This window comes from Asterias rubens, chromosome 4 (genome assembly GCF_902459465.1).
Source record: "Asterias rubens chromosome 4, eAstRub1.3, whole genome shotgun sequence".
NCBI lineage: Eukaryota > Metazoa > Echinodermata > Asteroidea > Forcipulatida > Asteriidae > Asterias > Asterias rubens.
In genome coordinates, this window is record NC_047065.1 from 474,006 (window position 1) to 494,608 (window position 20,603).

At 41.1% G+C, this 20,603-nt stretch overlaps 1 protein-coding gene across 1 annotated transcript in view; it reads left to right on the top strand.

Annotated features, from left to right (window-relative positions):
- LOC117288817 overlaps positions 1-20,603 on the top strand; it is a 61,375-nt gene that overhangs the window by 16,461 nt on the left and 24,311 nt on the right. The window contains exons 21-45 of the mRNA XM_033769667.1: positions 791-985; positions 1,497-1,634; positions 1,894-2,211; positions 2,534-2,887; positions 4,831-5,154; positions 5,836-5,871; positions 7,366-7,593; positions 8,094-8,231; positions 8,644-8,961; positions 9,057-9,434; positions 9,937-10,260; positions 10,779-11,006; positions 11,320-11,457; positions 12,213-12,533; positions 12,951-13,181; positions 13,472-13,609; positions 14,414-14,734; positions 15,159-15,389; positions 15,703-15,840; positions 16,516-16,836; positions 17,254-17,484; positions 17,775-17,912; positions 18,716-19,036; positions 19,454-19,684; positions 20,000-20,137. Coding sequence (XP_033625558.1) covers positions 791-985; positions 1,497-1,634; positions 1,894-2,211; positions 2,534-2,887; positions 4,831-5,154; positions 5,836-5,871; positions 7,366-7,593; positions 8,094-8,231; positions 8,644-8,961; positions 9,057-9,434; positions 9,937-10,260; positions 10,779-11,006; positions 11,320-11,457; positions 12,213-12,533; positions 12,951-13,181; positions 13,472-13,609; positions 14,414-14,734; positions 15,159-15,389; positions 15,703-15,840; positions 16,516-16,836; positions 17,254-17,484; positions 17,775-17,912; positions 18,716-19,036; positions 19,454-19,684; positions 20,000-20,137 — 5,877 coding nt within the window. The remainder of the gene's footprint in view (positions 1-790; positions 986-1,496; positions 1,635-1,893; positions 2,212-2,533; positions 2,888-4,830; positions 5,155-5,835; positions 5,872-7,365; positions 7,594-8,093; positions 8,232-8,643; positions 8,962-9,056; positions 9,435-9,936; positions 10,261-10,778; positions 11,007-11,319; positions 11,458-12,212; positions 12,534-12,950; positions 13,182-13,471; positions 13,610-14,413; positions 14,735-15,158; positions 15,390-15,702; positions 15,841-16,515; positions 16,837-17,253; positions 17,485-17,774; positions 17,913-18,715; positions 19,037-19,453; positions 19,685-19,999; positions 20,138-20,603) is intronic.

Here is a 20,603-nt window from a genome sequence, read left to right on the forward strand (position 1 = left end):
AATTGTAGGGGTTATGAACGAGCAAGGCATGCTGGGAAAAAATGGTGTGGCGAGTTCGATCACCCCTGGGAATGAGGTTGCATGCACTAGGCTTACAAACCCATGGTTTTATTAAATGGACAAATACATGCAATGATGTACAATGATGTACAACCACTTGTCTGACAAAAATACTCCAAACACAAGGTTGGGGTTTTGCATGGTACACATTAAGTAACCTTACACACACACAGTATCATGGCATCCAAGGTCAAAGGTTAAAGGGTGGCTGCAGTGTTTTTTTACTCATTTAAACGATTAATCATGACTTTTTAAACCTGAAATATTTATTTTTATTTTGTAGTAAATGCGGAAGTGTTTAAAAAATGGTTTTCAAGAGATTAGGGGAACCCACCCCGCCCCTAAAAGGGAGCCTTCATTTGCACAAACATGACATCATGTCGGTAACCCGAGCCGCTGGGCCCCCTGGCTGTATGCATATAGAGACATGTGCACTGTGTGGCCTGGTACCTAGGCGCGTGTAGTTAGGGGACCAGACTCTTTTTGCCGACGATATGTTTGAATTCCCGAAGTGACGTCGATGGTAGGGGGCGGTAACAAAAGGGGGGGGGCATGACTTATTCGCTAATTACGCAAGTCAGATATGTTGGGAAAATATGTTTTATTTGAATTCACTGCAGCGTCCCTTTAATCTGGCAGGTATCCACCAGGCTATAAAAGCTGGTATTCTTAGAATTAGGAATTAGAATGTTTTAGAATTAAATTTAATTTTCTTTTCTTAATAATTCAGCGGAACCTGCACAAGTTGTAAGACTCATTGGACCGGAAGCCCACATTGGACGCGTTGAGGTTCGTATTGATGGGAGTGACTGGGGAAGCATCTGTGATTCCGAATGGGAGTACGAGGACGCTAACGTGGTTTGCAAACAGCTTGGTTTTACCAGCGGAGCTGCGCATGCCATAGGGGGAGATAGATTCGGCGAAGGTAATTATAACAGTAAATAAGGGTTGTTACGCAAGTGTGAGAAATCGGTAATCACCTACTTTAATGTGTAGCACATGTATCTGTAAAAGTGAAGACTGTGACGAAGCAGTCTTTCTAGTCTGGTTCTAGTGTAGTTCTAATTTTGTTGTTTTAATTTGTCTCTTTGCCTAGTACCATTATGTGCGTGGGTTTTTTGTGTGTTTAATCCATCTTTTATCCATCTTTAAATTGCCGCTTTTGTTGTTGGATGTTGTATGAAATAAAAATTAAGAGAAATAAATAATATAAGTTGACTGGTAAACATAATTAATTACACCTGCTGCTGAGTTTAAAAACAATTAGCTAAAATTATACTAACCCTTTACTACAAGAATAATTTCAGAATCCTTATGAAGAGTAATGCCCAACTAAGAATGGCTTAGCAAACCAAGTAGTCACGGCGCTAGAGTGTTAAAGCACTCTGCCTAGAGTTCATCACCAAACCCTGTGTGCTTGTTTTGATTTGTTACAGCTACCGGCGATATACTGATGTCTAGTGTTCAATGTACGGGTTCCGAGACAGCAATAATAGACTGCCCTCGTGCTGCTGAGGGCGAAAGGAACTGCGGCCGCAGTGAATTAGTTGGTGTTATCTGCTGGATGAATGAAGGTGCAACTTAACGAATATTCAGTTTTTATAATCTGCTTCAATACTTACATAGGGAGAGATTGGAACCTGCTTATACCTGTTCATTCTTGTTTGAACTGGTTTACACTGGTTCCTTATTGGTTACAAACTGACACCAAGAGTTGAAAAAGGCAAACGCCTATTAGATTTGGTCTTGTCTCTAGGATGTTAAACTGAAAACTAAATACATGCTATTCTCTCAGAGCCCTATTTTAAGCAACTATTTTCCCTAAATTTTCAGTGCCAGATGTAAAAGTACGCCTTGTTGGAAGCGAGAACAGTAACGAGGGTCGTGTTGAAGTCTTCTACGAAGCTCAATGGGGAACAGTTTGTGATGACCGTTGGGACAGTACCGATGCTGATGTCGTCTGTAGGCAGCTAGGCTTCTCTGGGGCTACTGATATTTCTGTAGAAGCTGGCTTTGGGGAAGGAGTGGGAGCAATTCTTCTAGATGAAGTAGGTTGTACAGGAGATGAAGAAAGACTTGAGGACTGTCCCAGTGGAGGTTGGGGAGTAGAAAACTGCAACCATTATGAGGATGCTGGAGTCATCTGTGCTGGTAAGTCGCAGAATATCAGAACAAATGTTAGGGGAGACTTTCTGAAACAATAACCTGAGTGAACCCTATTCAAAGCATGAGACCATGCAGAGTAAATGCTACACAGTGAACCTTCCCAGGAAGTCAACATGCTATTCGCTGTTAGACTCACCTCACTCAAAGTGTCCTGAGCGGGTTGCCACATCAAGCCCTGCACACACACACACACACACACCCCCACACGCACCCCCACACATCGTAAGGTGTACATAGATATATACGTAGGCATATTGTTTCAATTTAGAAGACTGTTTTGCATGGTTTTTTGTTTTATTCTGTATAGCTGAAGTCCTTGGTGGTGATGGTGATCAAGTGACATCCACAATCCGCCTGGCTGGTGGCCCAAATGAAAATAACGGCCGTGTTGAAATCTACCGAGAAGGTGAATGGGGGACCATCTGTGATGATCAATGGGGTCGTAGTGAGGCGAGGGTCGCTTGTAAACAGCTTGGATTCACCGGAGTGGAGCGAGTCGGAGAGTTTAAGGAGTTTGCAGACACTAGCCTTGTAGGTGTCCCCATTCTGTATAGTGTGGATTGTGTTGGAATTGAAGGCTCACTAGACTATTGTGAAAGTACTGATTGGGGAACAACAAGGTGTACTCATGCTGAGGATGCTGGTGTGGTCTGCCAGACAGGTAAGAAACAGTCGTCATGCTTCATTATATGTACATGTACCTACATACATGTACTAGCAGCATTAATCAAAGCTAGTTACATGTCAACATGTCAACAAAAAGGCATTTATGAATGGGAGTAAAAGAGGAGTGACTCGTTCTTAAACTGATGTTTAAAACCTTGCAAGGTCAGGCCTTTCTTCTGCCTCATTCTTGTTTTTCTTCGTCCATTAGAGTACGGTCCTCCATCTGATGTAAAGAACGTTATTAATTCAGAGCATTTATATATAGCGCTATACGAAGAACAGCATTTATATATAGCGCTATACGAAGAAGAGCATTTATATATAGCGCTATACGAAGAAGAGCATTTATATATAGCGCTATACGAAGAACAGCATTTATATATAGCGCTATACGAAGAACAGCATTTATATATAGCGCTATACGAAGAACAGCATTTATATATAGCGCTATACGAAGAACAGCATTTATATATAGCGCTATACGAAGAACAGCATTTATATATAGCGCTATACGAAGAACAGCATTTATATATAGCGCTATACGAAGAACAGCATTTATATATAGCGCTATACGAAGAACAGCATTTATATATAGCGCTATTCGAAGAACAGCATTTATATATAGCGCTATACGAAGAACAGCATTTATATATAGCGCTATACAAAGAACAGCATTTATACATGTATATAGCGCTATACGAAGAACAGCATTTATATATAGCGCTATACAAAGAACAGCATTTATATATAGCGCTATACGAAGAACAGCATTTATATATAGCGCTATACGAAGAACAGCATTTATATATAGCGCTATACGAAGAACAGCATTTATATATAGCGCTATACGTAGAACAGCATTTATATATAGCGCTATACGAAGAACAGCATTTATATATAGCGCTATACGAAGAACAGCATTTATATATAGCGCTATACGAAGAACAGCATTTATATATAGCGCTATACGAAGAACAGCATTTATATATAGCGCTATACGAAGAACAGCATTTATATATAGCGCTATACGAAGAACAGCATTTATATATAGCGCTATACGAAGAACAGCATTTATATATAGCGCTATACGAAGAACAGCATTTATATATAGCGCTATACGAAGAACAGCATTTATATATAGCGCTATACGAAGAACAGCATTTATATATAGCGCTATACAAAGAACAGCATTTATACATGTATATAGCGCTATACGAAGAACAGCATTTATATATAGCGCTATACAAAGAACAGCATTTATATATAGCGCTATACAAAGAACAGCATTTATATATAGCGCTATACGAAGAACAGCATTTATATATAGCGCTATACGAAGAACAGCATTTATATATAGCGCTATACGTAGAACAGCATTTATATATAGCGCTATACGAAGAACAGCATTTATATAAAGCGCTATACAAAGAACAGAGCTTTTTACAGGAGACAAAAAAACAAAACAAAACCACCATGTAATGACTATCTCTTAATGATTTGGGTTGGTTCTGAAAGAGATAGGGATAGTCATGTGTTACCGCGAACCTTTCCATGTCGTATTTTCACCATGCAAAGTTTCAAACAAAACCAAACAAAAAACGATTAAGGATTGATTGTGGAACAGGAATGTCTTTGGGAGATGTTCAAATTTAGGCAACCAGATTGCTTCTCTCAGACCCACAGGAAGCTCATTCCATAGACGCTGGAAAGCCAGGTCTGATCAGCTGATGATCAGAGTCGAAGACTCTTTACTTATCATTGGACACTGTTGGGAAATCTTGTTAAGGCATTTTTTATAAAGTCAGTGACACCATTGATAAAGGCAGATGTCCCTGTAAAGTTTATATCTCATTTGAAGTTGCAGCTAGCCTCGGTGAATGTGCCAAGGCAAGTTCTAGATCTACACTAATTTGTGTATTGCTTAACTGACCCTTGTAGAACCATCACCCGAGGTAGGGGTGCGTCTTGTCGGTGGTTCAAGTCCAGAGTCTGGTCGAGTTGAGGTTTATAATGACGGTGAATGGGGAACAATCTGTGACAATATCTGGGACCCAGCACATGGAGCTCTGGTGTGCAGAGAACTCGGCTACAGTGAACTCTACAGTAATGATGGCATAGCGGAGTATGGACAAGGAGAAGGTCCTATTCTTGCTGGTGTAATATGTACTGGATATGAAGCAAAGCTAAAGGACTGTGGTTGGGGACTGTGGGATACCCTTGCTTGTACTCACTCTGAAGATGTAGGAATAACTTGTCAAACAGGTACATCAAGTTTTGCTTTTCAATTACAGCTTCTATTCCATTGTCAGATTGAGAGTTTATTATATGGCGTAGCATTACACTTTACTTGTCACCTACTCACACAGATTCTTGTCCATGGTTAGATTGAGAACTTATTGTTTGGCATAGCATTGCAAACAACCCTTTGCTACCAGTCACACACCTACTGACACAAACTCTTGTCCATTGTTAGATTGAGAATTTGTTATTTGGCGTAGCATTGCAAACATAATTAGCCCTTTCCTTATTACCTAGTCAAGGCAACACACACAAACAGTTTATGAACAGACAGATTATTTTAAGAATCCAGAGATGCCAACTGAAGACAAACATGTCGAGGCATTCCATTGTGAACATGCAGTGTTTGAACTTAAACACAATGCATTGTGATTACCCTTCATTACAAAGAAGGGCAACTGGTACTGAACTTTATACTTCAAACTCTACCTTTTTCTGTGGCTTTGGTGTTAAAATCTTGTAAACAATTTTGAGAAAGTTTGTTGTCAATACTCATGGTCAAAAGATTCCAGAAATTTTGTGGAAAAAAATTCTGCGGTTGAGCACGGAAGTATTCGTAAAATTTAGGAGTAAGTGGTAAACAATGGCTTTGTTTTAAAAACTTACTTTATAGGTTCTCCCTTCTCTTTCAATAAATATGCACAGGTGCAGCCGGTGGTGGTGGTGAAGGCGATGAAACAGGTAAAATTGATCACATTACTTTACTTCCCACAAAATGCAGAGAATTTATCTTAGATGTTATTACATCATCCATGAAATGTATGATTTGGGTATTGATGTGAAAAGCGTGAAAACAAAGTTTTCTTCTCTCAGAAAATTGTAATGGCGACCTCCTATGCAATACACAAAATTAAAAAGCTTGATAACCAAGCTACAAAGCTCAACAACAGAGGAGGATCAAAATAAATACTGGCTCTCAAATGCTGCGTCTTTTTTTGTCAAATCAACTCCACATTGGTATAGAGGCACTATGTGTCACACAGTCAAGAAAACATGACAATGGTAAGGAAGCGCTTGCAATGCGCTCCTCATTGGTATAGAGGCACTACGCGTCACACAGTCAGGAAAACATGACAATGGTAAGGAAGCGCTTGCAATGCGCTCCTCATTGGTATAGAGGCACTACGCGTCACACAGTCAGGAAAACATGACAATGGTAAGGAAGCGCTTGCAATGCGCTCCTCATTGGTATAGAGGCACTACGCGTCACACAGTCAGGAAAACATGACAATGGTAAGGAAGCGCTTGCAATGCGCTCCTCATTGGTATAGAGGCACTACGCGTCACACTGTCAGGAAAACATGACAATGGTAAGGAAGCGCTTGCAATGCGCTCCTCATTGGTATAGAGGCACTACGCGTCACACAGTCAGGAAAACATGACAATGGTAAGGAAGCGCTTGCAATGCGCTCATTGGTATAGAGGCACTACGCGTCACACAGTCAGGAAAACATGACAATGGTAAGGAAGCGCTTGCAATGCACTCCTCATTGGTATAGAGGCACTACGCGTCACACAGTCAGGAAAACATGACAATGGTAAGGAAGCGCTTGCAATGCGCTCCTCATTGGTATAGAGGCACTACGCGTCACACAGTCAGGAAAACATGACAATGGTAAGGAAGCGCTTGCAATGCGCTCCTCATTGGTATAGAGGCACTACGCGTCACACAGTCAGGAAAACATGACAATGGTAAGGAAGCGCTTGCAATGCGCTCCTCATTGGTATAGAGGCACTACGCGTCACACAGTCAGGAAAACATGACAATGGTAAGGAAGCGCTTGCAATGCGCTCCTCATTGGTATAGAGGCACTACGCGTCACACAGTCAGGAAAACATGACAATGGTAAGGAAGCGCTTGCAATGCTCTTCTCATTGGTATAGAGGCACTACGCGTCACGCAGTCAGGAAAACATGACAATGGTAAGGAAGCGCTTGCAATGCGCTCCTCATTGGTATAGAGGCACTACACGTCACACAGTCCGGAAACATGAATTGTCATGTAAGGAAGTGCTTGCAAAGCGTGGTCGGATGAACTTGACGATGGTATTATAAGGGTTAACTGATCAGCTTTATGAGTCATTCTGCAGTACACCCTTCAGGTTATCGTGTGTATCTTGCTGACATGCTTAGAAGAGGGTAAGCAAATACAATTATTTTTCTCTTTTTGTATAGATACACCTACAGAAGAAACCTCCCCTACAGAAGCAACCTCAACTGGTGATGTCAGACTCGTTGGATCAGTTCCAAACGCTGGGCGTGTTGAGGTCCGCATTGATGGGGGTGAATGGGGAACCGTCTGTGATGACTTGTGGGACCTTAATGATGCTAATGTGGTGTGTAGACAACTTGGTTTTACAAGTGGAGCATTCAGGGCTGCATTTAGTGCTGAGTTTGGTGAAGGTATTACTCCAGTGTTTTTTTTTCTTATGACTGTATTCCTAGCCATGGCACATTGTAACAGCAAGCAGACGCCTGGGGACTTGCATTCATCCAAACATTTCCTATGCAAAGAAAAAAAGGATGCCTCACAGACCCGGTATACAAATGTTCTTCTGATGCAGTTGGCAGACGTTTAAACACATCTGAACTATTTTTAAAAATTTAATTTGGGTGGGGGGGGGGGGGGGTCAAGCACGATAGTTGGTGTTATTTTAACATGAATTCGGAGGTAAGCAGAGCCATGAAATTGGGCCCAGGTCTTTAAGCTCTTGTTTTTTTAAATATTTGATATTAATCATATGGGGAGCACGAACACATTTTGGGTTACTCCTGAGGTCATTGGTTCAATGTATTTGAGGCATGATTTAATGTGAACACTGGCATGATGCCTGATCAGTAAATCTTGGTAATAAAATACTTTTCATGAACCTTTATGTGTTGTGTTTTATCTTTTGAAATAGGCGAAGGTTTGATTCTCTTGGATGATGTTGAATGTACTGGTTCTGAGACGACAATTGCAGACTGCTCAAGCTTAGGACCTGGAGAAGGGAACTGTGGTCACTCTGAAGATGCTGGGGTTGTCTGCCGATCGGATGAAAGTAAAACTGGGTTATTTGAATACAATTTACAGCTGTTAAGAAAACATACTTACTGGTTCCTACCAGTCTATACTGGTTCTAACTGGTTCATCACTTGGTTTACCAAACTGGTGCATCACCTGCCACCAATGAAGCCTCTTTAGGGTGCATTTTTACCTGTCCTATATAATAAAATCTTTTCAATACTGGTGAAAACTAGTTCAAACTGGTGAAAACATGTCAGTCCCATGTTGTGGATGTAAATTTAAGTAATACAATTTGAACGTGCAAAGCTGTTAGAAATTCCACCCTTCTTTGACTGTAGTGAACTGTTTATTGTCTCTTAGTTGTGAAGGATTAAGAATACAAACTGATCAAATAGTTTGATTGCTAGGGAGCTTTTACTTACAGAATATCATCCCTCAATTTTCAGTGCCAGATGTATTTGTACGCCTTGTTGGAAGTGAGAACAGTTACGAGGGTCGTGTTGAAGTCTTCTATGAAGGTGAATGGGGAACAGTTTGTGATGACTATTGGGACATCACCGATGCTAATGTTGTCTGTAGGCAACTGGGCTTCTCTGGGGCTTCCGATGTTTCTATAGAAGCTGGCTTTGGGGAAGGAGTGGGAGCAACTCTCCTTGATGATGTACAATGTACAGGCAATGAAGAAAGACTTGAAGACTGTCCCAGTGGAGGTTGGAGAGATGAAAACTGTGGACATTCGGAGGATGCCGGAGTCATCTGCATTGGTAAGTTGCAAGAGAACCATCAAAATGATAATATACAAACCCTGCTGATGGATACTCTGCTTGACACATTTCATTCCCTTTTTTTTATTAAATAGAAGCTGGTGGTGGTGAAGGTGTTGATGGTGGTGGAGGTGTTGATGGTGGTGAGATGATAACCACACTCCGCCTGGCTGGTGGTCCAAATGAAAATAGCGGCCGTGTTGAAATCTACCGAGAAGGTGAATGGGGGACCATCTGTGATGATGAATGGGGTCGTAGTGAGGCGAGGGTGGCTTGTGAACAGCTTGGATTCAGCGGAGTAGAGCGAATTGGAGACTTGGGAGAGTTTGCAGACGTTAGTAGCTTTGGTAGCCCCATTCTGTATAGTGTGGATTGTGTTGGAATTGAAGGCTCACTTGACTATTGTGTAAGTAATGATTGGGGAACAACAAGGTGTACTCATGCTGAGGATGCTGGGGTTGTCTGTCAAACAGGTAAGAAACAGTAAAACACTTCATTATATGTACCTACATACATGTACATTGTACTAGCAGCATTAATCAAAGGTAGTTACATTTTAACATCCGACCCAGAAAGATACCATATCCCCATTGAAACAATCAAATAGCAAAACCAGGATTTTGGAGAAGGTGATTTAACGACCTTTGTCGGTAACCTTGGTTGTAATCAACTCAAGAGAACGATTCTTATTCAGCTAGTTACTTACCACTTACTTGACTTATTCTTCCTCACTTTTCTTCTTTCATCAGAATACAGTCCTCCATCTTGTGTATCTCTTTACTCATAACGCCTCTTTTGTTGTAAGCTGTAGGGGAATCCAGTCTAAGAACTAAGACCATTTTGTTATAAAGCTGCTTTTTTAAATGTAGCTGTAAATTTCAACTGTGACGTGAAGTTGCAGCTAGCCTCGGTGAATGTGCCAAGGCAAGTTCTAGATCTACACTAATGTGTGTATTGCTTAACTTACCCTTGTAGAACCACTACCTGAGGTAGGGGTGCGTCTTGTCGGTGGTTCAAGTCCAGAGTCTGGTCGAGTTGAGGTTTTTAATGACGGTGAATGGGGAACCATCTGTGACAATATCTGGGAACCAGCAGATGCAGCTGTGGTGTGCAGAGAACTCGGCTACAGTGAACTCTACAGTAATGATGGCATAGCGGAGTATGGACAAGGAGAAGGTCCTATTCTTGCTGGTGTAATATGTACTGGAAACGAAGCAAAGCTAAAGGACTGTGGTTGGGGACTGTGGGATACCCTTGCTTGTACTCACTCTGAAGATGTAGGAATAACTTGTCAAACAGGTACATCAAGATTTGCTTTTTAATCACAGCTTCTTTGATTTTTTTTGAATTGCATAAAGTTTGGAAATATTTCAACATCAATCGTAGGAAAAAGATCACTTTTTGTATTAATTTTTGAACTATTTTAAAGTCCCTAAAATGAATGCTCCAAACGTGGAAAATTTAACAGATGTTTAATATCGGTTAGTGGTGTCATTCTGTGCTTTTCACCTCAGTTGCCTTAAGTTTAAGTCTGGACTGGGAATGGAGCCTTCTATGTGGATTGGGTTTGTCAGTTCCTACCTGATTGCATGGATGTTCCTAATTTGCAATTTCATCCCATGCAATTTCAAAAGCAAAACTTTCCACACCAGCCCATATAGACAAAAAATCACTTGGCAAGTTAAATAAAATAAATGAATAACCGATTAGCTTGATGAGTCATTCTGCAGTACACCCTCCAGGTTACCATGTGTGTATCTTGCTGACAGTTTTAGGAGAGGGTAAATAAATACAATTTTGTTCCCCTTGTTGTGTAGATACACCTACAGAAGAAACATCCTCTACAGAAGCAACCTCAACTGGTGATGTCAGACTCGTTGGATCAGTTCCAAACGCTGGGCGTGTTGAGGTCCGCATTGATGGGGGTGAATGGGGAACCGTCTGTGATGACTTGTGGGACCTTAATGATGCTAATGTGGTGTGCAGACAACTTGGTTTTACAAGTGGAGCATTAAGGGCTGCATCTAGTGCTGAGTTTGGTGAAGGTATTGCTCCAGTGTTTTTTCTATTGGTATTTAATTAGTTTCCCTGGGTTGACCCTGTTGTGCTTATCTTGGTGGCCTTTTTCTTTTTTTTCCGGGACGAACGTGTGCAGATACTTACTCAATAATTAATCTTCCTGCAAACAAAATATGCATCTGGGTGAGTCCCTGCCATGAGCTAATAGAACGATCACTCACCCTTATTGTGGTGACGTCAGTGCACTTCGAGCCAGCCCCAAGTGACCCGATCCACAATCTTTGTATCAAAAACGCTTTTCACAAACCTTTGTGTGTTGTGTTTTCACTTTTGAAATAGGCGAAGGTTTGATTCTCTTGGATGATGTTCAATGCACTGGTTCTGAGACGACAATTGCAGACTGCTCAAGCTTAGGACCTGGAGAAGGGAACTGTGGTCACTCTGAAGATGCTGGGGTTGTCTGCCGATCAGATGAAGGTAAAACTGGGTTATTTGAATACAATCTACAGCTTGTTTAGAAAACATACTTACTGGTTCTTACCAGTCTATACTGGTTTTAACTTGTTCATCACTTGGGATACCAATGAAGCCTCTTGAGTGTGCATACTTACCGGTTCCTACCATTCTATTGTCGGTTCTAACTGGTTCATCACCTCGTTTACCAATGAAACCTCTTTAGTGTGCATACTTACTGGTTCCTACCAGTCTACACTGGTTCTAACTGGTTCATCACCTCGTTTACCAATGAAACCTCTTTAGTGTGCATACTTACTGGTTCCTACCAGTCTACACTGGTTCTAACTGGTTCATCACTAAGTTTACCAATGAACCCTCTTTAGTTTGCCTTTGTACCTGTCCGATAGCAGTATACAATTCCAATAATGGTTCAAAATGGTGAAAACTAGTTCAAACTGGTGAAAACTTTTTCCCGTTTATTGTGTCACTCACCATGAGCATCTTTAGATGGATACCGGCGCATTATAAATTATTATTATTATTAATAAAACATATCAGTCCCACAACGTGGACGTAAATTTAAGTAATACAATTTGAACATGCACTGACCATTCTGAAAAAGATCAATGTTTAAAGCTGTAAAAAATTCCACCTTTCTGTGACTCTAGTGAATTGTTTGTTGTCTCTTAGTTGTGAAAGATTAAGAATACAAACTGGTCAAATATTTTGATTGCTAGGGAGCTTTTACTTACAGAATATCATCCCTCAATTTTCAGTGCCAGATGTATCTGTACGCCTTGTTGGAAGCAAGAACAGCAACGAGGGTCGTGTTGAAGTCTTCTATGAAGGTGAATGGGGAACAGTTTGTGATGACTATTGGGACATCACCGATGCTAATGTCGTCTGTAGGCAACTGGGCTTCTCTGGGGCTTCCGATGTTTCTATAGAAGCTGGCTTTGGGGAAGGAGTGGGAGCAACTCTCCTTGATGATGTACAATGTACAGGAGATGAAGAAAGACTTGAAGACTGTCCCAGTGGAGGTTGGAGAGAAGAAAACTGTGGACATTCGGAGGATGCCGGAGTCATCTGCCAAGCAGGTTAAGAACAATCACTTTGTACCTAATTGAAAATAATAACAATGAAAAACAGCAACAACATGGCAATGAGAAAACTAACTGTAAATATGCATTGCTCTATGTATGTTTTAGCTGTTGACAAATCATGAGAAGGGAGGTTTAGTTGTTAACCATTTCCAAAAATTAATTAACCGGCGGGGTTTTGGGTGGGATACATATTGGAATTTTGCTTGGAGTTTTGCCACATCTTAGAAGAATTATTTTGAAATTCCAATAGGATATTGATCGATTGCTGGATGATCAAACTTGAATCCCAGTTGATCTTGTAAGAAACTGGGATGTTGGCGGATTTTTCTCTCCATCCAGGTTACCCTTTTTGTACCTTACTGACGGGCTAGGGAGAAGGTTACAAACTTATTTGTTTTTCCCCCCTCGCAGAAGAAACCCCCTCAGAAGAAACCTCCTCTACAGAAGCAACCTCAACTGGTGATGTCAGACTCGTTGGATCAGTTCCAAACGCTGGGCGTGTTGAGGTCCGCATTGATGGGGGTGAATGGGGAACCGTCTGTGATGACTTGTGGGACCTTAATGATGCTAATGTGGTGTGCAGACAACTTGGTTTTACAAGTGGAGCATTAAGGGCTGCATCTAGTGCTGAGTTTGGTGAAGGTATTGCTTTTTTGCTTTTATTTGAACTGTATTCTCAACCCTGTCAAACGCAAACACCTTGGGACAAGGATTATTGCAAATATTTTCTGTGCCATTAAAAAGGCTTCCTGATCAACCCATTTTTACAGTGTAAGTTTTTCCATGATGGAACTATTTTGGGAGATGAAGTTTAACAGTTTTACACGGTTAACAAACCCAGATTTTCCATTTTGGAGACAGTTTTGTGCAAGCACTTAATAATCAAAAACATTATTCACATCTCATGTGTTGTGTTTTCTCTTTTGAAATAGGCGAAGGTTTGATTCTCTTGGATGATGTTGAATGTACTGGTTCTGAGACGACAATTGCAGACTGCTCAAGCTTAGGACCTGGAGAAGGGAACTGTGGTCACTCTGAAGATGCTGGGGTTGTCTGCCGATCAGATGAAGGTAAAACTGGGTTATTTGAATACAATCTACTGCTTGTTTAGAAAACATACTTACTGGTTCCTACCAGTCTATGCTGGTTCTAACTGGTTCATCACCTGATTTTACCAATGAAGACTCTTGAATGTGCACCTGGTTCCTACCTGTCTTTACCGGTTCTAACTGGTTCACCACCTGGTTTAACAATGAAGCCTCTTTAGTGTGCATACCTACTGGTTTCTACCAGTCTATACTGGTTCTAACTGGTTCATCACCTGGTTAACCAATGAAGCCGCTTTAGTTTGCATCTGGTTCCTACCAGTCTATGCTGGTTCTAACTGGTTCATTACCTGATTTACCAATGAAGACTCTTGAGTTTGCACCTGGTTCCAACCAGTCTAAACCGGTTCTAACTGGTTCACCACCTGGTTTAACAATTAACCCTCTTTAGAAAGCATACCTACTGGTTCCTACCAGTCTACAGTGGTTCTAACTGGTTTATCAATGAACCCTCTTTAGTTTGCCTTTGTACCTGTCCTTTAGCAGTATACAATTTCAATACTGGTTCAAACTGGTTCAAACTAGTTCAAACTGGTGAAAACATGTCAGTCCCACGTCGTGGATGTAAATTTAAGTGATACATTTTGATCATGCACTGACCATTCTGAAAAAAAAAAACGTTTAAAACTGTTAGAAATTCCACCCTTCTTTGACTGTAGTGAACTGTTTGTTGTCTCGTTGTTGTGAAAGATTAAGAATACAAACTGGTCAAATAGTCTGATTGCTGAGGGAGCTTTTACTCACAGAATATAATCCTTCAATTTTCAGTGCCAGATGTATCTGTACGCCTTGTTGGAAGCGAGAACAGCAACGAGGGTCGCGTTGAAGTCTTCTATGAAGGTGAATGGGGAACAGTTTGTGATGACTATTGGGACATCACCGATGCTAATGTCGTCTGTAGGCAACTGGGCTTCTCTGGGGCTTCCGATGTTTCTATAGAAGCTGGCTTTGGGGAAGGAGTGGGAGCAACTCTCCTTGATGATGTACAATGTACAGGCAATGAAGAAAGACTTGAAGACTGTCCCAGTGGAGGTTGGAGAGAAGAAAACTGTGGACATTCGGAGGATGCCGGAGTCATCTGCCAAGCAGGTTAAGAACAATCACTTTGTACCTAATTGAAAATAATAACAATGAAAAACAGCAACAACATGGCAATGAGAAAACTAACTGTAAATATGCATAGCTCTACAATGTATGTATGTATTAGCTGTTGACAAATCATGAGAAGGGAGGTTTAGTTGTTGACCATTTCCAAAAATTAATTAACCGGCGGGGTTTTGGGTGGGATACATATTGGAATTTTGCTTGGAGTTTTGCCACATCTTAGAAGAATTATTTTGAAATTCCAATAGGATATTGATCGATTGCTGGATGATCAAACTTGAATCCCAGTTGATCATGTAAGAAACTGGGATGTTGGCGGATTTTTCTATCCCTCCAGGTTACCCTTTTTGTACCTTACTGACGGGCTAGGGAGAGGGTTACAAACTTATTTGTTTTTCCCCCCTCGCAGAAGAAACCCCGTCAGAAGAAACCTCCTCTACAGATACAACCTCAACTGGTGATGTCAGACTCGTTGGATCAGTTCCAAACGCTGGGCGTGTTGAGGTCCGCATTGATGGGGGTGAATGGGGAACCGTCTGTGATGACTTGTGGGACCTTAATGATGCTAATGTGGTGTGTAGACAACTTGGTTTTACAAGTGGAGCATTAAGGGCTGCATCTAGTGCTGAGTTTGGTGAAGGTATTGCTCCAGTGTTTTTTCTATTGGTATTTAATTAGTTTCCCTGGGTTGACCCTGTTGTGCTTATCTGGGTGGCCTTTTTCTTTTTTTTCCGGGACGAACGTGTGCAGATACTTACTCAATAATTAATCTTCCTGCAAACAAAATATGCATCTGGGTGAGTCCCTGCCATGAGCTAATAGAACGATCACTCACCCTTCTTGTGTTGACGTCAGTGCACTTCGAGCCAGCCCCAAGTGACCCGATCCACAATCTTTGTATCAAAAATGCTTTTCACAAACCTTTGTGTGTTGTGTTTTCACTTTTGAAATAGGCGAAGGTTTGATTCTCTTGGATGATGTTCAATGCACTGGTTCTGAGACGACAATTGCAGACTGCTCAAGCTTAGGACCTGGAGAAGGGAACTGTGGTCACTCTGAAGATGCTGGGGTTGTCTGCCGATCAGATGAAGGTAAAACTGGGTTATTTGAATACAATCTACAGCTTGTTTAGAAAACATACTTACTGGTCCCTACCAGTCTATACTGGTCTTAACTTGTTCATCACTTGGGATACCAATGAAGCCTCTTGAGTGTGCATACTTACCGGTTCCTACCATTCTATTGCCGGTTCTAACTGGTTCATCACCTCGTTTACCAATGAAACCTCTTTAGTGTGCATACTTACTGGTTCCTACCAGTCTACACTGGTTCTAACTGGTTCATCACTAAGTTTACCAATGAACCCTCTTTAGTTTGCCTTTGTACCTGTCCGATAGCAGTATACAATTCCAATAATGGTTCAAAATGGTGAAAACTAGTTCAAACTGGTGAAAACTTTTTCCCGTTTATTGTGTCACTCACCATGAGCATCTTTAGATGGATACCGGCGCATTATAAATTATTATTATTATTAATAAAACATATCAGTCCCACAACGTGGATGTAAATTTAAGTAATACAATTTGAACATGCACTGACCATTCTGAAAAAGATCAATGTTTAAAGCTGTAAAAAATTCCACCTTTCTGTGACTCTAGTGAATTGTTTGTTGTCTCTTAGTTGTGAAAGATTAAGAATACAAACTGGTCAAATATTTTGATTGCTAGGGAGCTTTTACTTACAGAATATCATCCCTCAATTTTCAGTGCCAGATGTAACTGTACGCCTTGTTGGAAGCGAGAACAGCAACGAGGGTCGTGTTGAAGTCTTCTATGAAGGTGAATGGGGAACAGTTTGTGATGACTATTGGGACATCACCGATGCTAATGTCGTCTGTAGGCAACTGGGCTTCTCTGGGGCTTCCGATGTTTCTATAGAAGCTGGCTTTGGGGAAGGAGTGGGAGCAACTCTCCTTGATGATGTACAATGTACAGGAGATGAAGAAAGACTTGAAGACTGTCCCAGTGGAGGTTGGAGAGAAGAAAACTGTGGACATTCGGAGGATGCCGGAGTCATCTGCCAAGCAGGTTAAGAACAATCACTTTGTACCTAATTGAAAATAATAACAATGAAAAACAGCAACAACATGGCAATGAGAAAACTAACTGTAAATATGCATTGCTCTATGTATGTATTAGCTGTTGACAAATCATGAGAAGGGAGGTTTAGTTGTTAACCATTTCCAAAAATTAATTAACCGGCAGGGTTTTGGGTGGGATACATATTGGAATTTTGCTTGGAGTTTTGCCACATCTTAGAAGAATTATTTTGAAATTCCAATAGGATATTGATCGATTGCTGGATGATCAAACTTGAATCCCAGTTGATCATGTAAGAAACTGGGATGTTGGCGGATTTTTCTCTCCATCCAGGTTACCCTTTTTGTACCTTACTGACGGGCTAGGGAGAAGGTTACAAACTTATTTGTTTTTCCCCCCTCGCAGAAGAAACCCCCTCAGAAGAAACCTCCTCTACAGAAGCAACCTCAACTGGTGATGTCAGACTCGTTGGATCAGTTCCAAACGCTGGGCGTGTTGAGGTCCGCATTGATGGGAGTGAATGGGGAACCGTCTGTGATGACTTGTGGGACCTTAATGATGCTAATGTGGTGTGTAGACAACTTGGTTTTACAAGTGGAGCATTAAGGGCTGCATCTAGTGCTGAGTTTGGTGAAGGTATTGCTTTTTTGCTTTTATTTGAACTGTATTCTCAACCCTGTCAAACGCAAACACCTTGGGACAAGGATTATTGCAAATATTTTCTGTGCCATTAAAAAGGCTTCCTGATCAACCCATTTTTACAGTGTAAGTTTTTCCATGATGGAACTATTTTGGGAGATGAAGTTTAACAGTTTTACACGGTTAACAAACCCAGATTTTCCATTTTGGAGACAGTTTTGTGCAAGCACTTAATAATCAAAAACATTATTCACATCTCATGTGTTGTGTTTTCTCTTTTGAAATAGGCGAAGGTTTGATTCTCTTGGATGATGTTGAATGTACTGGTTCTGAGACGACAATTGCAGACTGCTCAAGCTTAGGACCTGGAGAAGGGAACTGTGGTCACTCTGAAGATGCTGGGGTTGTCTGCCGATCAGATGAAGGTAAAACTGGGTTATTTGAATACAATCTACTGCTTGTTTAGAAAACATACTTACTGGTTCCTACCAGTCTATGCTGGTTCTAACTGGTTCATCACCTGATTTTACCAATGAAGACTCTTGAATGTGCACCTGGTTCCTACCTGTCTTTACCGGTTCTAACTGGTTCACCACCTGGTTTAACAATGAAGCCTCTTTAGTGTGCATACCTACTGGTTTCTACCAGTCTATACTGGTTCTAACTGGTTCATCACCTGGTTAACCAATGAAGCCGCTTTAGTTTGCATCTGGTTCCTACCAGTCTATGCTGGTTCTAACTGGTTCATTACCTGATTTACCAATGAAGACTCTTGAGTTTGCACCTGGTTCCAACCAGTCTAAACCGGTTCTAACTGGTTCACCACCTGGTTTAACAATTAACCCTCTTTAGAAAGCATACCTACTGGTTCCTACCAGTCTACAGTGGTTCTAACTGGTTTATCAATGAACCCTCTTTAGTTTGCCTTTGTACCTGTCCTTTAGCAGTATACCATTTCAATACTGGTTCAAACTGGTTCAAACTAGTTCAAACTGGTGAAAACATGTCAGTCCCACGTCGTGGATGTAAATTTAAGTGATACATTTTGATCATGCACTGACCATTCTGAAAAAAAAAACGTTTAAAACTGTTAGAAATTCCACCCTTCTTTGACTGTAGTGAACTGTTTGTTGTCTCGTTGTTGTGAAAGATTAAGAATACAAACTGGTCAAATAGTCTGATTGCTGAGGGAGCTTTTACTCACAGAATATAATCCTTCAATTTGCAGTGCCAGATGTATCTGTACGCCTTGTTGGAAGCGAGAACAGTTACGAGGGTCGTGTTGAAGTCTTCTATGAAGGTGAATGGGGAACAGTTTGTGATGACGTTTGGGACATCACCGATGCTAATGTCGTCTGTAGGCAACTGGGCTTCTCTGGGGCTTCCGATGTTTCTATAGAAGCTGGCTTTGGGGAAGGAGTGGGAGCAACTCTCCTTGATGATGTACAATGTACAGGCAATGAAGAAAGACTTGAAGACTGTCCCAGTGGAGGTTGGAGAGAAGAAAACTGTGGACATTCGGAGGATGCCGGAGTCATCTGCCAAGCAGGTTAAGAACAATCACTTTGTACCTAATTGAAAATAATAACAATGAAAAACAGCAACAACATGGCAATGAGAAAACTAACTGTAAATATGCATAGCTCTATGTATGTATTAGCTGTTGACAAATCATGAGAAGGGAGGTTTAGTTGTTAACCATTTCCAAAAATTAATTAACCGGCGGGGTTTTGGGTGGGATACATATTGGAATTTTGCTTGGAGTTTTGCCACATCTTAGAAGAATTATTTTGAAATTCCAATAGGATATTGATCGATTGCTGGATGATCAAACTTGAATCCCAGTTGATCATGTAAGAAACTGGGATGTTGGCGGATTTTTCTATCCCTCCAGGTTACCCTTTTTGTACCTTACTGACGGGCTAGGGAGAGGGTTACAAACTTATTTGTTTTTCCCCCCTCGCAGAAGAAACCCCCTCAGAAGAAACCTCCTCTACAGATACAACCTCAACTGGTGATGTCAGACTCGTTGGATCAGTTCCAAACGCTGGGCGTGTTGAGGTCCGGATTGATGGGGGTGAATGGGGAACCGTCTGTGATGACTTGTGGGACCTTAATGATGCTAATGTGGTGTGCAGACAACTTGGTTTTACAAGTGGAGCATTAAGGGCTGCATCTAGTGCTGAGTTTGGTGAAGGTATTGTTCCAGTGTTTTTTCTATTGGTATTTAATTAGTTTCCCTGGGTTGACCCAGTTGTGCTTATCTTGGTGGCCTTTTTCTTTTTTTTCCGGGACGAACGTGTGTAGGTACTTACTCAATAATTAATCTTCCTGCAAACAAAATATGCATATGGGTGAGTCCCTGCCATGAGCTAATAGAACGATTACTCACCCTTCTTGTGTGTTGACGTCAGTGCACTTCGAGCCAGCCCCAAGTGATCCGATCCACAATCTTTGTATCAAAAACGCTTTTCACAAACCTTTGTGTGTTGTGTTTTCACTTTTGAAATAGGCGAAGGTTTGATTCTCTTGGATGATGTTCAATGCACTGGTTCTGAGACGACAATTGCAGACTGCTCAAGCTTAGGACCTGGAGAAGGGAACTGTGGTCACTCTGAAGATGCTGGGGTTGTCTGCCGATCAGATGAAGGTAAAACTGGGTTATTTGAATACAATCTACAGCTTGTTTAGAAAACATACTTACTGGTTCCTACCAGTCTATACTGGTTTTAACTTGTTCATCACTTGGTTTACCAATGAAGCCTCTTGAGTGTGCATACTTACCGGTTCCTACCATTCTATTGCCGGTTCTAACTGGTTCATCACCTCGTTTACCAATGAAACCTCTTTAGTGTGCATACTTACTGGTTCCTACCAGTCTATACTGGTTCTAACTGGTTCATCACTAGGTTTACCAATGAGGCCTCTTTAGTTTGCCTTTGTACCTGTCCTTTAGCAGTATACCATTTCAATACTGGTTCAAACTTGTGAAAACTAGTTCAAACTGGTGAAGACATGTCAGTCCCACGTCATGGATGTAACTTTAAGTAATACAATTTGAACATGCACTGACTATTCTTTAAAAAGATAAATGTCTAAAGCTGTCTAAAACTACA